Here is a 15,968-nt window from a genome sequence, read left to right as displayed (position 1 = left end):
GGTGCCAGAGCCCCTGCTCCATCCTCTGCCAGGCTCTGTGGAGGACCAGAGAGTAAAATATTCCAGGCTTTGCAGGCCGCGGTGGTTCCTGGGGCAGCTACTTAGTGCTGCTGACAGAGCTCAAAAGCAGCCAGAGGCAACATGTAAGCAAAGGACGATGGCTGTGCCTGTAAAACACTTTATTTACCCGTCACCAGGCCACTGTGAGTGGAGAGCTTTGATGTGACTGGCCGGGAGGATGGGGATCCCCCACCACCACAACTGGAGGGAGGGCGTGGCCCCTTGGCCCTCCCCGACTTGGTGCTGCTTCTGCACTACGGAGCCAAAGCAGTGGGGTCCGACAGCACTTAGATGGCGGTCCCGTCCAGCTCCTGGGGTGAAGCTGGAACCACCGAGGTCTGAACAGGCCCCCGGGATCTCATGAGGCGTTTGTTCCATGGGAGCTTTTATGTATCTAGTGGATAAACTCAGAAGTTATGGCCCTTTAGAAAAGCAGCTGTAAGAAGGACAGATGTCACGGTCTGCAGAAAGCACGTGCCCACTGGAAGAGGGGCTTCTGGGCGGGTCCATGCAGAATGGCCTCCTTTCATTGTAAAGAACACCCTGCTCTCCCCACGTGCCACGCCCTGTGCAGGAGTCTGATGAACGCTTTCTCATTGTGTCCCCATTACAGCGGGGTGATGAGAAGTTGGGGACACCCCCAGCTAGCAGTTGGGAGATGACACTGGGCACACGTTCCAGGGTTTCTGCGTGGTGGCACAGGGTGTGCCCGAGACTGAGTGTCTCCACATCGCAGGGCCCATCCACTCTCCTGTGCTGGGCAGGCCACAGACCCCAGAGTGTGTTGATCCATCTCCAGACCCAGGGTTGCCCGAAGGCCATGTGAGGCTGTACACCACTTCACAACAGGATCTGTTCTGAGAAATGTGTCGTTGGGCAATTTCATCACTGGGCAAACATCATACGTAGCGTGCACGTACACAGACCTAGGTTGTATAAGCCCGTACAGCACGTTACCGTGCACAACACGACAGCAGCTTGAGCACAGGAGATGACACGGTGAAGAGACAAGGTAAACACAGCTACGCAGGCTTGTTTTATATAATATAAGTAGAGTACACTCTAAAATAACTTAAAGATATATAGCAAGTACATAAACCAGTAACAGTTTATTATCAGTATCGAGTATTTTGTATTGTGAATAATTTATGCAACGAACAACAGCACAGTAGCTTTGTTTACACCAGCCTCACCACACACTCTGAGTATTAAGTGCATTGCACTATGACAGCTATGATGTCGCTAGGTGACAGGAATTTCTCAGCTCCTTATGATCTTATGGGACTGCCATCACTGGCCGAAATGTCCTTTTGTGGCACATGCCTGTGCTGGGCAGCTTCCCGCCAGAGCCTTCATTCCGCCTGCCAGGCAGAGCAGACTCTCTGCAGGGGTCATCTTGGGGACTCTCCCTGTCCGCCCAGCGTGGCTTCCGAGCTTGGATCCGGCGCCCTGCCTTTGGCACACTCGGGCACATTAGCAGAGGCCCTGCAATTTTGCCATGAGGATGTCCCTCATCCCTGTGGGAACTTCTCCAGGATGCCACTAAAGCTCCGCGCTGGCGTCCCCTCCAGGGGCACAGCCCCATGCCGCCGAGCCAGCAGCAGGCACTCGGGTTTACAGCCCTGCCCGAGGCTCTACGGCTGACTGCTCCCTTTCCCTTGAAACACCTTCAAAATGTGTCCAGGTCAGTCCCGTGACTGGTAAACCTCCTTCTCCCAATGATGTGGCGCGGATCCAGCCCCTGAAGGAGCTGGGTTTGGGTTTGGGTTTGGGTTTGTTAGTATGGTCTCTAAGGTAAGGCCCCAGCCCTGCTTTCGAGGTGGGGGCTTGCCTTGCAGGCTCCCACACACAGTTGGGGCAGGTGGCTGGTTTCCTCCTGCTTGCTCACGTCACTCACCCCCTTGTCTTCCAGGCTTTGCCGTGGCCCAGTGCATAAACCAGCACAGCTCGCCGTCCCTGTCCTCGCCATCGCCACCTGCCAGTGGGAGCCCCAGCGGCAGCGGGAGCAGCAGCCACTGTGACTCAGGAGGTGCCAGCTCATCGTCCACCCCCTCTGTTGCCCAGAGCCCTTCAGGTATTGGCCAACTGACACAGTGCGGGGGGCCTTTGGGGAACCTGTGGCTCTTCCACTCCAGGACCTCTGATATCCAGCTCCTCCTCACCACCTTGTTTGGGGACACGGCCACTCAAGGAGGTTCTGTGTTCGCACTAACGTGATGCTGCCCACAGGCTGGCTGGTTTGGCTCCCTGCAGGGCAGGAATTGTTCCTTTCGCAGGCTGGTCCCCCGAGAGGCCTTCCCTGGCCACAGAGCTGGAGGGGATGGAAAATCAGCAGGTCGAGCCTAAGTCTGCCCCCTCTTCACCTCCAAAGTCTTAGGTGTTTCAAGAAGGGGACTCCCAGATGCGATTGTTTGGACCCTGATGAATCATGTTCCTGCTAATTTTTTTCCTCCATAACGTACCATTTTTGTCTATAAATGTTTGATGCAGTCATCTATGACCATGGGTGCACCTGCTGCCCTTTTGAGAGTCTGTCAGGATGTGCTAGAGTCATATCTTGCCCTCCTGTAAGTTACACCAGTGTCACCCAGAGACCCTGTGAGCAGGGAGCCTGGGACTAGGACATGTTCTCAGCTGCGTAGCCTCGCACCTGAGCGCCTGGCTGCGCTGCGCACAGCCGCGGGAGAGGCACCAGGCGTAGTTCCTGAACGTGACCCCAGAGGGCAGCCAGGGCAGAGCTCGTGCTGGGGCAGCAGCCAGGGCCTTGAGAGGGGGTGATGCTTCACACCCGGTGTCGTGACCTCGTGGGTCTGCTGGGCCCTGGTGACTCTGGGACACCCTCATTTGGGGACCCTTAGAGTCCTTTGCTGTTCCTGCAAGGTCCCATCGGGATCCATGGACCAATGAGTTATGACAAAAGCGATGTGCCGGGGAAATCGAGGCCCCCGGCCACTGTCCCCAGCTCCGGAGATCTCCTTGGGGGCCCACCCTCGCTCTGGAGGTTTTTGTTTCTGCGTTCCCTAGCAAAGGGTTAAGCCAGGGTGGTCTTCGCGCCTGCAGCTCAGGGCACCTCGGCCTGCCCGCACCCCTCCCCCCACCAGCATCCATTACCTCCGTCTCCTGTTAACATTCACCAGGCCAGGCAGCAAGGTCACCCTCAAGCCACCTCACTCAGACCCTCTTCCACTCGGCACCTGCTCCTCTGCCCCAGCTGGGGTGAGATGGCCGCCCTCTCTGAGCTATTTCTGAGCCTTGTTGAAGGTTGGCTGCATATCCAAGCAGTTGCCGCTGCCATTCCCAGGCTCATAGCTGGGAAATTGAGACAGAGTGTCCTTCTAAAGCCAAGAACATCCCTGAGCCTTCCCTGCAGCCTGGTCTCAGGCTAGCTCTGGGGGCCCTAGTGCAGGGTGTGTGTTGGTGTGCTTGTGTGCACGTTTTGTGCGCCTGCATGTGCACGTTTCTGTCTGTGTCCTGTGAACCCAACCACATGCATACTTAAAGTGACATTTTGGATGAAAGGGCTCATCCTGATATAGTTAGGTATGCCATTTTTTTATTTTATTTTTTTTTCATTTTCAAGGATGCATAGCGAACAGTTAAGTGAACAAATGAGCCATATAATTCTTTGCCTAAAACTGAAACCAGCGAAGAGCCGCGTTATCAAAACTGGGCCGTGTGTGCAGGTGTTCCCGAGTGTGGCCTCTGGGGCTTCGGCTCTGCACCCGCCCTGGTGGCTCAGGGTCCACAGGGCACCACTTCTTTTCTCTTGGCCTGCCTCAGCCCCGCCATCCCTACCCCCACCACCCCCTGCACAGTGCCAACGACGTGTCTTCTTGTCTCAGAGATGCAGGAGCTGTTAGCCTGGCTGTCAGTAGCCGGGCAGTTCCAGTCGATAACTGATGGTCAGGCCCCCCTGGGTGTCTGCTCCCGTTCGACGCGTCCTCAGCAGGCCCGCGGAGGCCAGTGTGCGAGTCTCCATTTTTTATGCTGCCTGACAGTAAAAGCCTGAGGCCCAGCCTGCCTGTCCGAATCTCTGCAGACACTGAAATAACTCACCTCCTGGTGAAGGGCCAGCCTGTCGAGCAGCTTCTGCCTCTTAACCAAAGACCCAACTGTTGATCCCTAGAAAGAGAGCGCATGAGCAGTTCGCGGCCATGGGTTCCAGCCACAGGAGCCAGCTCCGTCCCCAGGTCCACAAGCTGGAGCAGCGGGTCTTGGGAGGACCACTTTCACTTGACTCTCGATGCCAAACTTCCAGGCCAGCCCTCGGCCTCCCAGGTCCATCCAGACGCCAGCACATGGGGTTTCCATGTTCCCTGTGGGGCCAGGTCTGCCCAGATGGTTCCAGCATCTGCCTGGTATCTTATCGAGCCGTGCTAGATGGGAAGCCAAGGACGGAAGAAGGGAGGAAGGTTTTACTGGGAAGGGTGCCCTTTGGCCACTTTCCTGGTTTGACATTGGCCTGGAGTGGTGGCGGGGTTCAGGCTTCTGATTTGGAAAGGCTGGGCCTGTGTTGCCTGCTCAGCAGACTCTCCACCCGCAGGGCTTGGCCACAGTCTACTGGAGGCGGCATCCTTAGAGGGCCAGCCGGGCGGGGGTGGGGGGAGCTGGAGAGGGCCTCTCCCCGCAGCCCAGCCAAGGGGCCACTTGTCCTCAAAGTGGTTTCTGAGGGCACAGTGCTGAATCAGAAGCATTCTCAGTCCTGTTTCCAGAGCCTCCAAGTCCAAGAAGTCCCCAGTGGGGAGAGCAGCTGCCAGGGCCTCTGCAGCTGGAATTAGCAAACTCCACGGGCTTCTTGGCAATTGAAGCTACACTTTGCTCGGTCAGGTGTTTGGTAGAGGAAGCACACGAGAGATGCCATCCACCAGGGGACAAGACAGGCCAGTTTTCCGCGGTTTTGAAACCTAGAATTATACAAGAAGATCCATAAAGCCAGGGGTGACCCTCACACCATTTGAGCAATCAGCATGGCACGTCCCCTCCTGCACGGCCTTCTAGGTGTACACTGCTGCATGGTGTCCCAGCAGCTGCTCCTCCCAAAACTGGGTCCCTGCCTGGCAGGCACTGTGCTCAGAGGCACTTCACAGACACCTCACATTGTACAGTTGAGAACACAGGCCCAGGAAGGTCATGCCGCTTGGCCGAGATGGTGGGCCGGGTGAGCGGAGGGCCCGGATGTGAACCCTAGCCTTGGGACTGCAAAGCCCAGCGGAACCCCAGTGAGTTCCTCGGTCAGTCTGCGATACCTCCAAGGTGTGCCGCAGAGGCTCAGGCCCAGGTTCGGGTTCCCAGGCTGGGAACAGCTTGTGAGGTGCACACATCTCTCCTTCCAATGTGCACGGTTGCTCTAGAGCCCAAATGAAAAGCCACGGCCCATCCAGAGAGACCCAGGTGACTGCACACCCCAGACCGCAAAGGCTGGGCTAGGCAGCCCCCGTGGGAGGAAGCCTGGCAGTCCCCCCAAATCAGCAGCAAAGTGGACCCCAGACAGCCACATTTCTGTCAGCCCAAATGAGGGCATGAAACATCCTGACACCCGACTGTGTTTTCACCTCCACTTTCTCTCCAGCCCAGGGTACTGTACATTTCTCCCCGAGTTTGAAAGAGGACAGGTTTATCCCAAATGCAGACTTTCTAGGCTTGCCATGGGGCCTTCGGTATGAGCGACAGGTTCTGTGCTGTCAGACCTGCTGTCAGTAGGTCCCTCCACAGCCGGCCCACACCCAGCCCTCAGCCTCCTGGGGGCTCATCTGCGTCTTTTCTGCCTCAGCCCTGGGGCCCCACCTGCACTCTGTTAACTTTTTCTAAACATACAGTGTTTACTGAGTCCCCGCTGTGTGTGGGCACTAGAGGAACAGGTTAACAGAGCATAGAACACACAGGCTAGCAGGGGAGCCCGGGTCCCTCAGACAACCACACCAGATAAGTGTCCAGGTACAGACCGTGACAAAGCAGATGTGCAGGGGCTCTGACTGCACAGAACAGCTGCAGGAGGGACCCGCGGCTCCCAGAGGAGGTGGCCCCGGGGACGGAAGTCGCAAGGTGAGGGTTAGCTGGGCCAGGGCTCCCAGAGGAAGGCGGTCTCTGGGTCTCACACAGGGAGAGCTGGAATCTGGCATGAGGCGGGTCAGTTCCTTTTCCCATCTCCCTGCGGTCTACCTGTAAATTCTGCCCTTCTAAGAATAGACCAGGGTGGCATGGTTTTGAGAAATTATCCCCATGCCCCAAAGGGTAGAAGCCTATGGCTCAGCACCGGCAGAGGGCCCCTCACAGCTAGGGGAGGGGATCCTCTGCAGAGGGGTCACCGCACTGGACTTCCAGCTGCCCAGACACCCTCTGTGCTGGGAGCACCTGCTCTGAATCACCTTTGTCCACCAGGAACAGGTTATAAATGCTGTGAGTGGCTTTTTAACCAAGTACTGACCCTCAAATTAGGTCCAAGAGATGCCCCAACTGAAGGAACGGTCAAAACTGAATCCCCTGGTAACCAGAGTAACCAACCAAAAAGAGTTGGGATTAGGGGTTTTATTTTCATCTTCAATTATATGCCTGTTAAAGGTGTGAGGAGGGGACTTGACTGTCTGGTTCTAATACCCAGTATATGAGTTGACCTATTCCCACTGTCTATTTTAAAGAAAGCACTTGGACCCTTGGCTGGGTGGCGTGGTAGATAAGCTTCAGTCTGGTGCTCCAGAGGTTGCGGGTTCAATGCCTGCTGAGGACACATAGGAGAAGCAATCAGTGAGTACACAGCTAAATGGAACAACTAAGTGGAACAACTCGATGCTTCTCTTTCCCCGCTTCCTGCCCACCCCACCCCCCACATATCAATGGAAAAAATTTTTAAAAGAAAGTGCTTCGAGTTCCCCACGTCCTGCTGGGCAGAGCTGGGCGCCCTGCATGGGGAGGCGTCCAGGAACCGGGCCTCGCACCGCCCCCTCGCCCAGCGGGGCTAAGCTGATGGGCCTCAGCGTGTTCCCAATGAGAAAATTACAGGGTTGGCCTCAGCGTATTTTTTCCTTAAACATTTATGGTTTCGAGAAGCTGAAATTGCAGGGAACATATGGCGGGAAATAGAGAATAAACCCAATTTTGGAACCAAATGTAGGACCAGCAGGAATTTTTTAGAAATACTTTGACTTATGTCTGTGCACGCACATGATGACAGATACAAACACATACACACATGCAGATGCACTCACACATGCTTTTGCACACAGTTGCGCACACACACATACACTGTGCATGAGGATTCTGGTAAGAACAACATGTCCTCAGATGAGAGCTCTGCGACCTGCACTGGGTCCTTGGCAGCCACGTGTGCCTCCCGCCTCCGGATCTGCCGCATGTCACCCTGGTTCTGAGCAGGCTGCTTTGAGGAGAAAGGAAAATCCTTTGTTAAAAAAATGAAGGCCAGCCTGCTCTTTCCAATGTCTGTGCTTAAGGCCCGATGGAATTAGGAGCTGTGGCCAAGGTGTCCCAAGGTTCACAGAAAGAAGGAAGATTTGGTCCCTGTCTGGAACCTGGTCCTCCCTCCCCATCCTCACCTGCTTCCCGAGCTCACTGTCTAAACATACAGCCTTCATTCGTGCCAGGACACGGTCCCATTGAGGCCAGCGTAGAGCCAGGCAGCCCGAGACTGACCTGAGTGCCGCCGATCACGGTCACCACAGTCGGGCAGGACTTTTAAGGACAGAAACCCAAGTAAGAGGTGTCTTCGCCCCAGCTTTCTCTGTGGCATTTTTTAAAAATTGGAGTAAAAAATATATAGCATAAAATGTACCGTTTTAACCATTTTTAAGCTTATAGTTTAGTGGCACCTGATACCTGCACCTTGTATTCTCTGGCCTTAATTTTAAGCTTTGCCGTGGTCCCAGGTTTGTCTCAGAGATGACAGTCCCTTCCTCCCCAGTGAGGTGCTCCTAACATTTTCGTTTCAGCCAGTTAGAAACCCCCCCCCCCCCGGCCACTTGGCCCCGGGTCTCAGGTCTTCCTTCCGGGGTCCAGCCTGGGTTTTCAGAGGTGCAGACCACCAGCGCACCGCCTGCAGAGTGGCCCCCCGTGGCTGGGGAGGAAGTCTCAGAGCGCCCGCCCACCGAGGCGTTCCCGGACCTCGCAGAGCTCCACTGTTGACTCTAGGGTGGCGACACCAGGAACCGTCAGCCTCGTCAGTTGGGTCAGAAATCTGCTTGTTTCACCAGCTGGTTTGGCTCCGATCCCCCAACCACACAGCCTTCCCTGCTCCGAGTCTCCTGGGGATGCAGGGTTTGTATCTTAACTGGTGGTTTGCTTCGAAAGCTGACGGGCAGTTTTGTTCTTCTAGCCCCTAAGGTCTCTCACCGAGACCAGGGGTCGCCGATGACCGCTCTTGTCTCCTTCCCAACAGGACCAAACCTTTGCTGTCTTTAACCGGATTGAGTCCCATGAGCGAACAATTTGGTTCTTAGCTGTCCCTCTTCCTGGAGGGACAGAGTAGGGGGCATCTTACCTGCCTGGGGGCTGCACCCCACACCCCAGCTGTCACAGCACCCGCTGGGGCACTGCCCCCACTGCCCCTCACCCCGTGTCGTCATCGATGCTTAGCGTTCGTCTCTGCTCTGTACCCCTCCATGTCACCTTTCTCTGTCCTGTTGTTAAAGGCTATCTATGATCTGTCGCTGTGTTTCCCTCTAGTCAGGAGTGGCAGGAAAGGACGCCGGCGAGTGTTCAGCCTGTCGGAGGCCGACAGTCACGGCGGACACTGGGTTTAGTGCTCCGAACGGCAGCTGTCACGGCAACTCTGGCACAGCCCACTCAGGCAGGTCTCCTCTGGCAGCCCCCACGGTGCCCCCTCGTCACGCTGCGTCGCTCCGGTCAGCAGGCTCTGCAGGGCAAGCTGGGCCAGGCTGGGCCTTGGAGGACACCAGGTCGTGACCTGAGAGCCATCCTCAAAGTGGGCGTTTCCTCAGCTTGCCCTGGTCCTGGATCTCCCGTCCCCTTTGTGGCCTCATGTCATCCGTGGATCAAACCTCCTGGCTCTGAGCCCTCCCGAGCCAGACCAGGGCAGCCCAGACATGCTCTCGTGCTCTGAAATACCAGGCAGGCCAGCGTCGGGCTCAGCACAGGCCCTGAGCGAGAGGCGGCTTTTCTAGCCAAGCCCTTGCAGGACACCCCCAGTTTAGGCCACAGAGTTGGGGGGTAGAATTTGCAAAAAGCAACCAAGAGGGCAGCTTTTTCCCCCTTTTTTCCATGGTCTTCCTCAAAGCTATGTGATAGACTCGGTCACATTCCAGCCAAAGGCCAGAAGTCACAAACAGCCTGCTGGACGTCCCTCTGTCAACCCCCCTCTTGGGTTTGGTGCCCCGTACGGCGGCGAGGTTGGGCCGTCGCTGCTGCCGTCTCCCTGGGTGCTTCTCAGGGTGGCCGACGCTGCCCTCCCACTTGGCAGCCACGCTTACCAGTCACGAGCCTCCTGCCTTCTTTTGCATGTCAAAGCTGTTTCCTCTGAGCTTTGCCCTCTGGCTTGCTGTGCTGTGCTGTGCTGTGCTCTGCTCTTCTCCCCCACATCACTCAGGCCCACCGATTCCAGACTGAACACATCAAACCCACAAATTTACTGGAAATTTTAACTCACTTGACAAGGGTCAGCTGAGCCCCTGCCCCAAAGCCAAAGATCAACTTCTGAGGGAGCTGGCAGGGGGCTGATGGTCAGCCTGGGGCAGAGCCATAGGGAGGCCGAGCATCCCTGATGGAAACCTGGACATCCGGGGTTTCCCACTCTGGCCTCCAGTCGTCCTCCCTGCCCCTGGCCAGGCAGCCAGAATGTTCTCCAGATCCCTCATTTCCTGAGCCAGGCCCTACCTTGTGGCCTCAGACCTCAGAAACACCAGCTGCAGTAACCTCTGGAGCTCGGCACTTGTCCAGGAAATGTGTCCGTGCTGGGTAATTTTCCCTTGGCAAAAACCTGGCAAAATCCCCCTCCCCGGATGGATAAATATGAAGATAACATTTCAGAAGCATTTCTTAGTTTAAAAATTAATAATAATGTAAAAATAAATAAAAGTAAGACAGTGTTATGGGTAATGGGTAAGAGAAGATTATTTTTTCTTATTAAAAAAAATAGAGGCTCTTTTTATGGGGAAAAACCCCATCCCTTTTAATAAAATTCTTGGTTCTTTTTCTAAAGAAAAGACCAGTTTAGTGTATATGGTATTTGTCAGTTTGTTTGCTTTTTATTATATTTGATGGCAACTTTTTCACACCCTTGATGACTCTCATCACCAAAAACCCCATTAGGGATAAAGAAAGGTTCGCCCACTTTTTTGTGTATCTGCATGCAAATGCAGATGAGCCCAGGGAACTCCTATGCAGAAGTTGCAGCTCTGTCTCCAGATGGCACAACAGTGCCATTTGGAGAATTAGTCATTTCTAAACTGCCCTGTCAGCAGCTCAGCTCACGTGTGTATTCATATGTACAAAGCTGGCAGACGTGCGCATGCTCACAGGAGGCAGGCGAGCCCCCGTCAGAGAGCTGCTCATCCTGACGGACGATGGACAGGAGGTGCTGGGTCAGAACCTGAGCCTGGGCGTCGAGACCAGCCCATCGCCCCAGCCATCCTTTAGTGAGTGGAGCAGAGTGGTAGAAATTCAGAGAAACCAGAGTGCGTGTGGAGTGTTCAGCATTCTGGGCTCAGAATCACACCCTGCTTGAATCACTTTTTCCACTAGTGCTCACGGTGCCCACTGCCACCCTCCAGGAAAGAGGACAGGCCCAAAGTCCCACACAGTGGTTTTCTCTGGCCTTATCTCACTTTAAAAAAAAAAATTTTTTTTTAAGGCCTTATAAAGAAATGTGTAGTGCTCATCTCGCCTGAGAGACTTGCGGGAAGAAATGCTGACATGGACTTTGGGAGACTCGATCTGCCGCTTGCACTTTCTCTCCACGATGGGGGCCCCATCCCCTCTCTCCTGTGTCCCATTCTTCGTGTGCCCTTTAGTTTTATTTTGCTCTTGTTTTTTTCATTTCTTTGCTATGTGTTCAGTTGGCAGTGCTGTTTTGTTTTGGCCTAACACAAGAGAGAGAAAAAAAACCCAGCTGGAATCACATTGGACAAAAGAACGTCTACCATACTCCCAAAGAGCGTTTAGACTTGTAGCTCCGCATGGTGTCGTCGGCACCTCCGGCCGATAGCTCGGCAGCCCCACGATCCGTACAAATATGAATTTGCTTTCCCAGTGTGATGCCCACAGCCTTCTTATCAATGCTTTCAAATTACTGGCATGTGGCATCCCTAGGAGATGTTTCCCACAATGCACTCCAGTCACAACTGCTGTTTCTGTCCAGGCAAATTCGTTACTGGAAAGCACCCCCCCCAAAAAAAAAAAAGAAATTGCTGCTCAGAATAGCTGTATCAGACAGAGCTTCCCCGCCTTCCTCCTGACTTGGTTTCTCCCTGTGGGGACAGGAATGTTCCGGGTGATACAGTCCCTTTTTGAGTGCTAACTCAGCACTTAGAGAAGGAACAGGAGACAAACCAGTCTGAGGTTTGGGTTTAGTTTTGCAAGATAAAAACTTCTCTAGAATTCCTTTTTTAATTTTTATTTTTTTTTTTAATATTGTAGTGAGTTTCCTCTTGGGTAAATGTCACCAAAGGAGACTCTGGAGATGGCACGAAGTAATAAGTACACCCAAACCCATTTCCTCCCTGAACGTGCATTTATCAGGCAGGTGGGCCAGGACTTGTGTACACACACAGCCCACCTGGGCCAGGTCCCGGTGCCCAGGAATGGGCTTCCATAATCCACTCCTCGATTTCTGCACAAGTCTGTCTTTTTTCCCTCGCAGCACCAGTGAGGGTAGCCCTGGGCCCTGACAGACTTCTCCCAGGCCTATCAGATTGGACTTACCAGCATCTGGGCCCTCAAAAGGAGGAAGGGAGCAAGCTGTTCCCTCCGCACTGCCATCTGCCACCCAGATTTCCCTGGGCCTTTGTTCAAGCTGGGGAGCAGAGGGTGTCGTGGGAGCAGGATATCTCAGAGCTAAGTGTCGCTTTGTCCTTCCTCCCATCCAGATGACCCCGTGCCTATGGAACAGCCTCAGCCTAACCTTTCCGACCAGGTGGTGATTGTCAACGCAGCGGAAGCAGAGGCCAGGCCCAGCAAGAGCCTGGCCAGGAGTGCGGACCCGGAGACAGCCAGCCTGTCCCCCAGCCTCATCCCAGCCCAGCAGCCCACCATCTCCCTGCTCTGCGAGGACACGGCCGACAGCCTGAGCGTGGAGTCACTGACCCTCGTCCCACCGGTCGACCCCCACAGCCTCCGTAGCCTCGCAGGCATCCCCCCGCCACCCGCACTGGCCGCAGAGGGCACAGTGGCCCCAAGCGAGGAGGCTGTGCTGGAGCCGGCAGGCCCCGCTGAGCGCTGAGTCGGCGCTAAGCCGCCTCTCCTGTGCGTGTGGCCCCGCTGGTTGGGACCCAGTGCCACTGACTCCACGGCCACGTGGGGAGCATCCACAGTGACCATCTCACCGCCCACCCATGTGCTCCGTGACTCCCCTGGAGGTCCTCTCACTTTGCACTTCGAGAGCGGCTGGGACCGGTGCAGACACACCAGCAAACACAGAGGACTGAGGCAGCTCGGGAAGGAGATTGGGTTCCTGGTCTGAGCCACACAGCCTGGGGTGGGGGGGCAGGGCCCCCAGCACTGCTCCCTCGTCGGCCCGCCCTCCCGGCTCACAGCTCCTCTGTACTGTCCCCTGTGTGCACGGAAGTATCCGACGAGGTCGCTTTAAATAGAAGTATGTGGAAAAGCGAACTTCGATAAACATCTCCTTTGGGTATTTATTTTCCGCTTTTGGCAGCAGGCGAAAAGCATTTATTTTAAAAGCATCTATTTTTTTTATAAAAAATCCTCAGTGCTAAGGTTTTATGTCACGTAAGTGTAAGATGACTGTTAGGATTTTATTTTCGTTTTCCCTTGAACTTCCCAGTGTTTTGGTTTAGAGTTCTCTGTCTGGTGTTCTCCGTTTTCTTAAATGGTTCTTATTTCTTTATTACTCCCTCACTCAGCAAGCCTGTGGAATGATGAAGTACCTTCCTCGAAAGTCTGAGTATTTTTTAAACAAAATAAGGGAGATACGTGCATTCTCAGGTACACACAGAGCAGAGAGGGCCCGGCGTCCCTGCCGTGTGGCCAGGGGACCACCTGTTACCTGGAAGCTGTCCCCACGGAAGGGGCGGTGCCGTCAGCTCTGGCCCGGGACCCGGCCTCCACTCTGGACTGAAGCAAACAGGACAGATTTCCAGCGTCACCTTCAGTTGTTGCCTCTCTGTGTGTCTGAGAGAGAATCATCTGGACGCACGGAAACCCCGGCCCCAGAGGCTGCGATGGGAAGCAAAGGCCACGGAAGCCGTCCTCCAGGTCGCCTGCCGCTCGATTCTGTGTGCATGCTCTCCCTGTCTGCTGCTGCTGCTGCTGCGGAGATGCTGCTTGTTGTTAAAGTGAAACCCCCAGTCCCTTCTCCTGTTGGGCAGGGGGTGTGGGGCTAGTTGTCCTCCGGATCCAGTAAAGCAGCCCAAGTGTTCCTTCCTGCCTGGCACAGCCAGGCCACCCTCCCTTCCCCCTGGTCTGTGCCAAGACCTTTCACACCTCTCCCCAGGTGTCCCCCGGGGCTGCCGGGCGCCCAGGCACTGGGTGGCCTCAGGAGACGCTCCCAGCGCTCACAGCCGCCCCTCCCTCCACCCAGCTGTCCCAGCAGGGCCTGCGGAGGAGGGGGGTGCCTGTGGGCGCAGGGCCCTCCCGTCATCAGAAGTCTTCTGGGTGGCTGTGCCCACCACCAATCTCCAACAAGGAAAAGACCCAGTTAGGCCAAGATTCTGGGGCCCCAGCAAGACGGACAAGTCACCACCATGAGCAGAACCAAGTGGGACAGGATGAGGGGAAGGGCAGTTCGTGGGGAGAAAGGGGGTGCCATGAGGGGTGGGGGCCCTGCCTCCCCCGCAGCTAGCCGTGCGTCCTGCTTGATCTCCTTCTACTTGAATAGAGAGCCAGGCCAACCCCAGAGTTTCAGATGACTCTGGGGAAGCAGAAATAGCAAGGCAAGTGACTTCCCAGGCCAGTGGCATTATTGTGAGCAACAAGCCCATGCCAGTGGACCCAGGACCACCAGCCTGCTGTCCAAAATCCAGTGGTTCCAGTCGATTTCGTGGCCTCCAAGCACTGAAGGAGAAGGTCTTGTGCAGGGGAGACAGCATGCCCCAAGGACCTGTGGCAGCATTGCCCAGGCTGTGGAGCCACATACAGCCCAGCCTCCATGGGCTACCTAAGGAAAAGTGCAGACTGGGTCCACAGCCAGCCAGCAGCTCACCAGGCAGGCAGGACACCTTTAGGTGTGTAGGTGGGCACTGCTTTCACCAGGGGCTCCAGACACCCTGATGCAGAGAAGGGCACGTGTCCTTGTGCCGGAAGGTCTGGGGTCCCGAGGAGGCAGGCAGGGTCTTGCCTCTGATGAAGGTCACATCTTACAGGTCTTAGCCGTTCTGACAATAGTGGACACAGCTGTGTTTTCAATAGAACCCTGCAAACTTCACAGCAGGGGCACTTCCAGGCCAGCCCATCTACAGAGAGTGCTGGGTCTCGGGTTGAGCAGAGAGAGGTGGAACAAGGAATTCTTGGAGAGCCCAGAGTGGGATGGGGGGACCCTCTTACCCGAGGGTCCTTGGATTCAGATCTCTGGGTGCAGCCTCAGCCATCCCCCCATCTCCACATCCCTACAGAAGGCAGGGCTGGGATTGTCTCACCCTTCCCAAGTCACGCTGGGCTCCTTGGGTTTGTCAGGTCAGGGACAGGGTTGACCCCATGAGCCCCCCAGACCTCAGCTTTGGAAGTTGCTGTGGAGAAGCACATGTCCTTTCCGATTTGAGTGCATGAGGGGGCCTCTCCCCCCAAAGGTCAGCCTGGGCAAGTGCAAGGAGCTCCCCAGGGAGGAGCAGGGGACCAGCCACAGTGAGAAGGTGGGGCAGAAGCCCGCATCCCAGCGAGGGCAGGGGCAGGGGGGTCTTCCACCAAAACACTGGCATTAACAGTCACTGACGGGTGAGTAAAGAAATGCGCCCTTTGCAGACATACACGAGATTTCTCTTAAGGTCTCACGATGCACTGTTTAAAAAAAAAAGGCACGCAGTGAACTGATTCTGATCTTTTCTAGATGCAATAAATAAGAAATATTTCATGTAGTCATGTTGACACTGGGCATAAACTGTAAGGGTTCCTAATGTTCCTCTGAGCTGCAAATATGTAAATAATTCTGGTCCGTCCCAAGGAGCAGGGTTAGGAAACTCATGCTTCTGGGATGAGAGACCGTTCCAGGGAAGTACCTGCTAAGCGTGACTCACGCTTCATGGGTACTACACACCAGGGTGGAAATGAAAACTGGAACTTCCTTGTAAATTGGTACTTGGCAATAAAAGAGAGTTACCAGAACACAGACTGCTGCTTCATGGCACCGTGGCGGGGAGGCCGTGCGGGCAAAGGGGAAGGCTCTCTGCTATCTGGCCCTCAGCCTGTCCCAGCTGCTCAGAGGGGTGGGCAGCCCCACCCTGGCCGGGTATGCCCCAGTTCCTCCCCAGAGCTGGGAAAACTCAGGTGCAGGGGTTCCACTGGAGAGTGCCCCCACCCCCCACCAGGTGCAGGGAGCTTGGTCCATGCTCTTCATGCCTCACCTGGCAGGTGGTGCTCCGTCCGAGCTCAGATGCTGCACCTGTGGAATGGCGCCGTCAACAGCCCGACCTCCCAGCACAGGCGCAGGGAACTCTGCGCTGTGGCCTCACTGTGCTTCTAGGCCCTGGAATCAGTGATGTTTGTGCCAGGGCGAGCTTCCTCCCAAACACATGCACCAGAGTGGAACTCACTGGAATGGTTCTTATGGCAAC

The 15,968-nt window shown here is 55.4% G+C and overlaps 1 protein-coding gene across 8 annotated transcripts in view; it reads left to right on the top strand.

Annotated features, from left to right (window-relative positions):
• Window positions 1-15,519, top strand: part of CLEC16A (C-type lectin domain containing 16A) — a 221,537-nt gene extending 206,018 nt beyond the window's left edge. For 4 of the 8 annotated variants that reach the window (XM_066382613.1, XM_066382612.1, XM_066382611.1 and 1 more), the window contains 2 exons: window positions 1,973-2,134; window positions 12,111-15,519. In XM_066382613.1, the coding sequence (XP_066238710.1) occupies window positions 1,973-2,134; window positions 12,111-12,463 (515 nt within the window). In that variant the 3' untranslated portion in view covers window positions 12,464-15,519. Of the gene's footprint in view, window positions 1-1,972; window positions 2,135-8,199; window positions 8,326-8,733; window positions 8,858-12,110 lie in introns of all 8 variants that reach the window. The other 4 variants (XM_066382610.1, XM_066382609.1, XM_066382608.1 and 1 more) reach the window with 2 other exon arrangements.
• Window positions 15,520-15,968: the final 449 nt, after the last annotated feature.

Source organism: Saccopteryx leptura, chromosome 4 (genome assembly GCF_036850995.1).
Source record: "Saccopteryx leptura isolate mSacLep1 chromosome 4, mSacLep1_pri_phased_curated, whole genome shotgun sequence".
In the NCBI taxonomy this organism is placed as follows: domain Eukaryota; kingdom Metazoa; phylum Chordata; class Mammalia; order Chiroptera; family Emballonuridae; genus Saccopteryx; species Saccopteryx leptura.
This window is presented reverse-complemented; position numbering and strand designations above follow the sequence as displayed.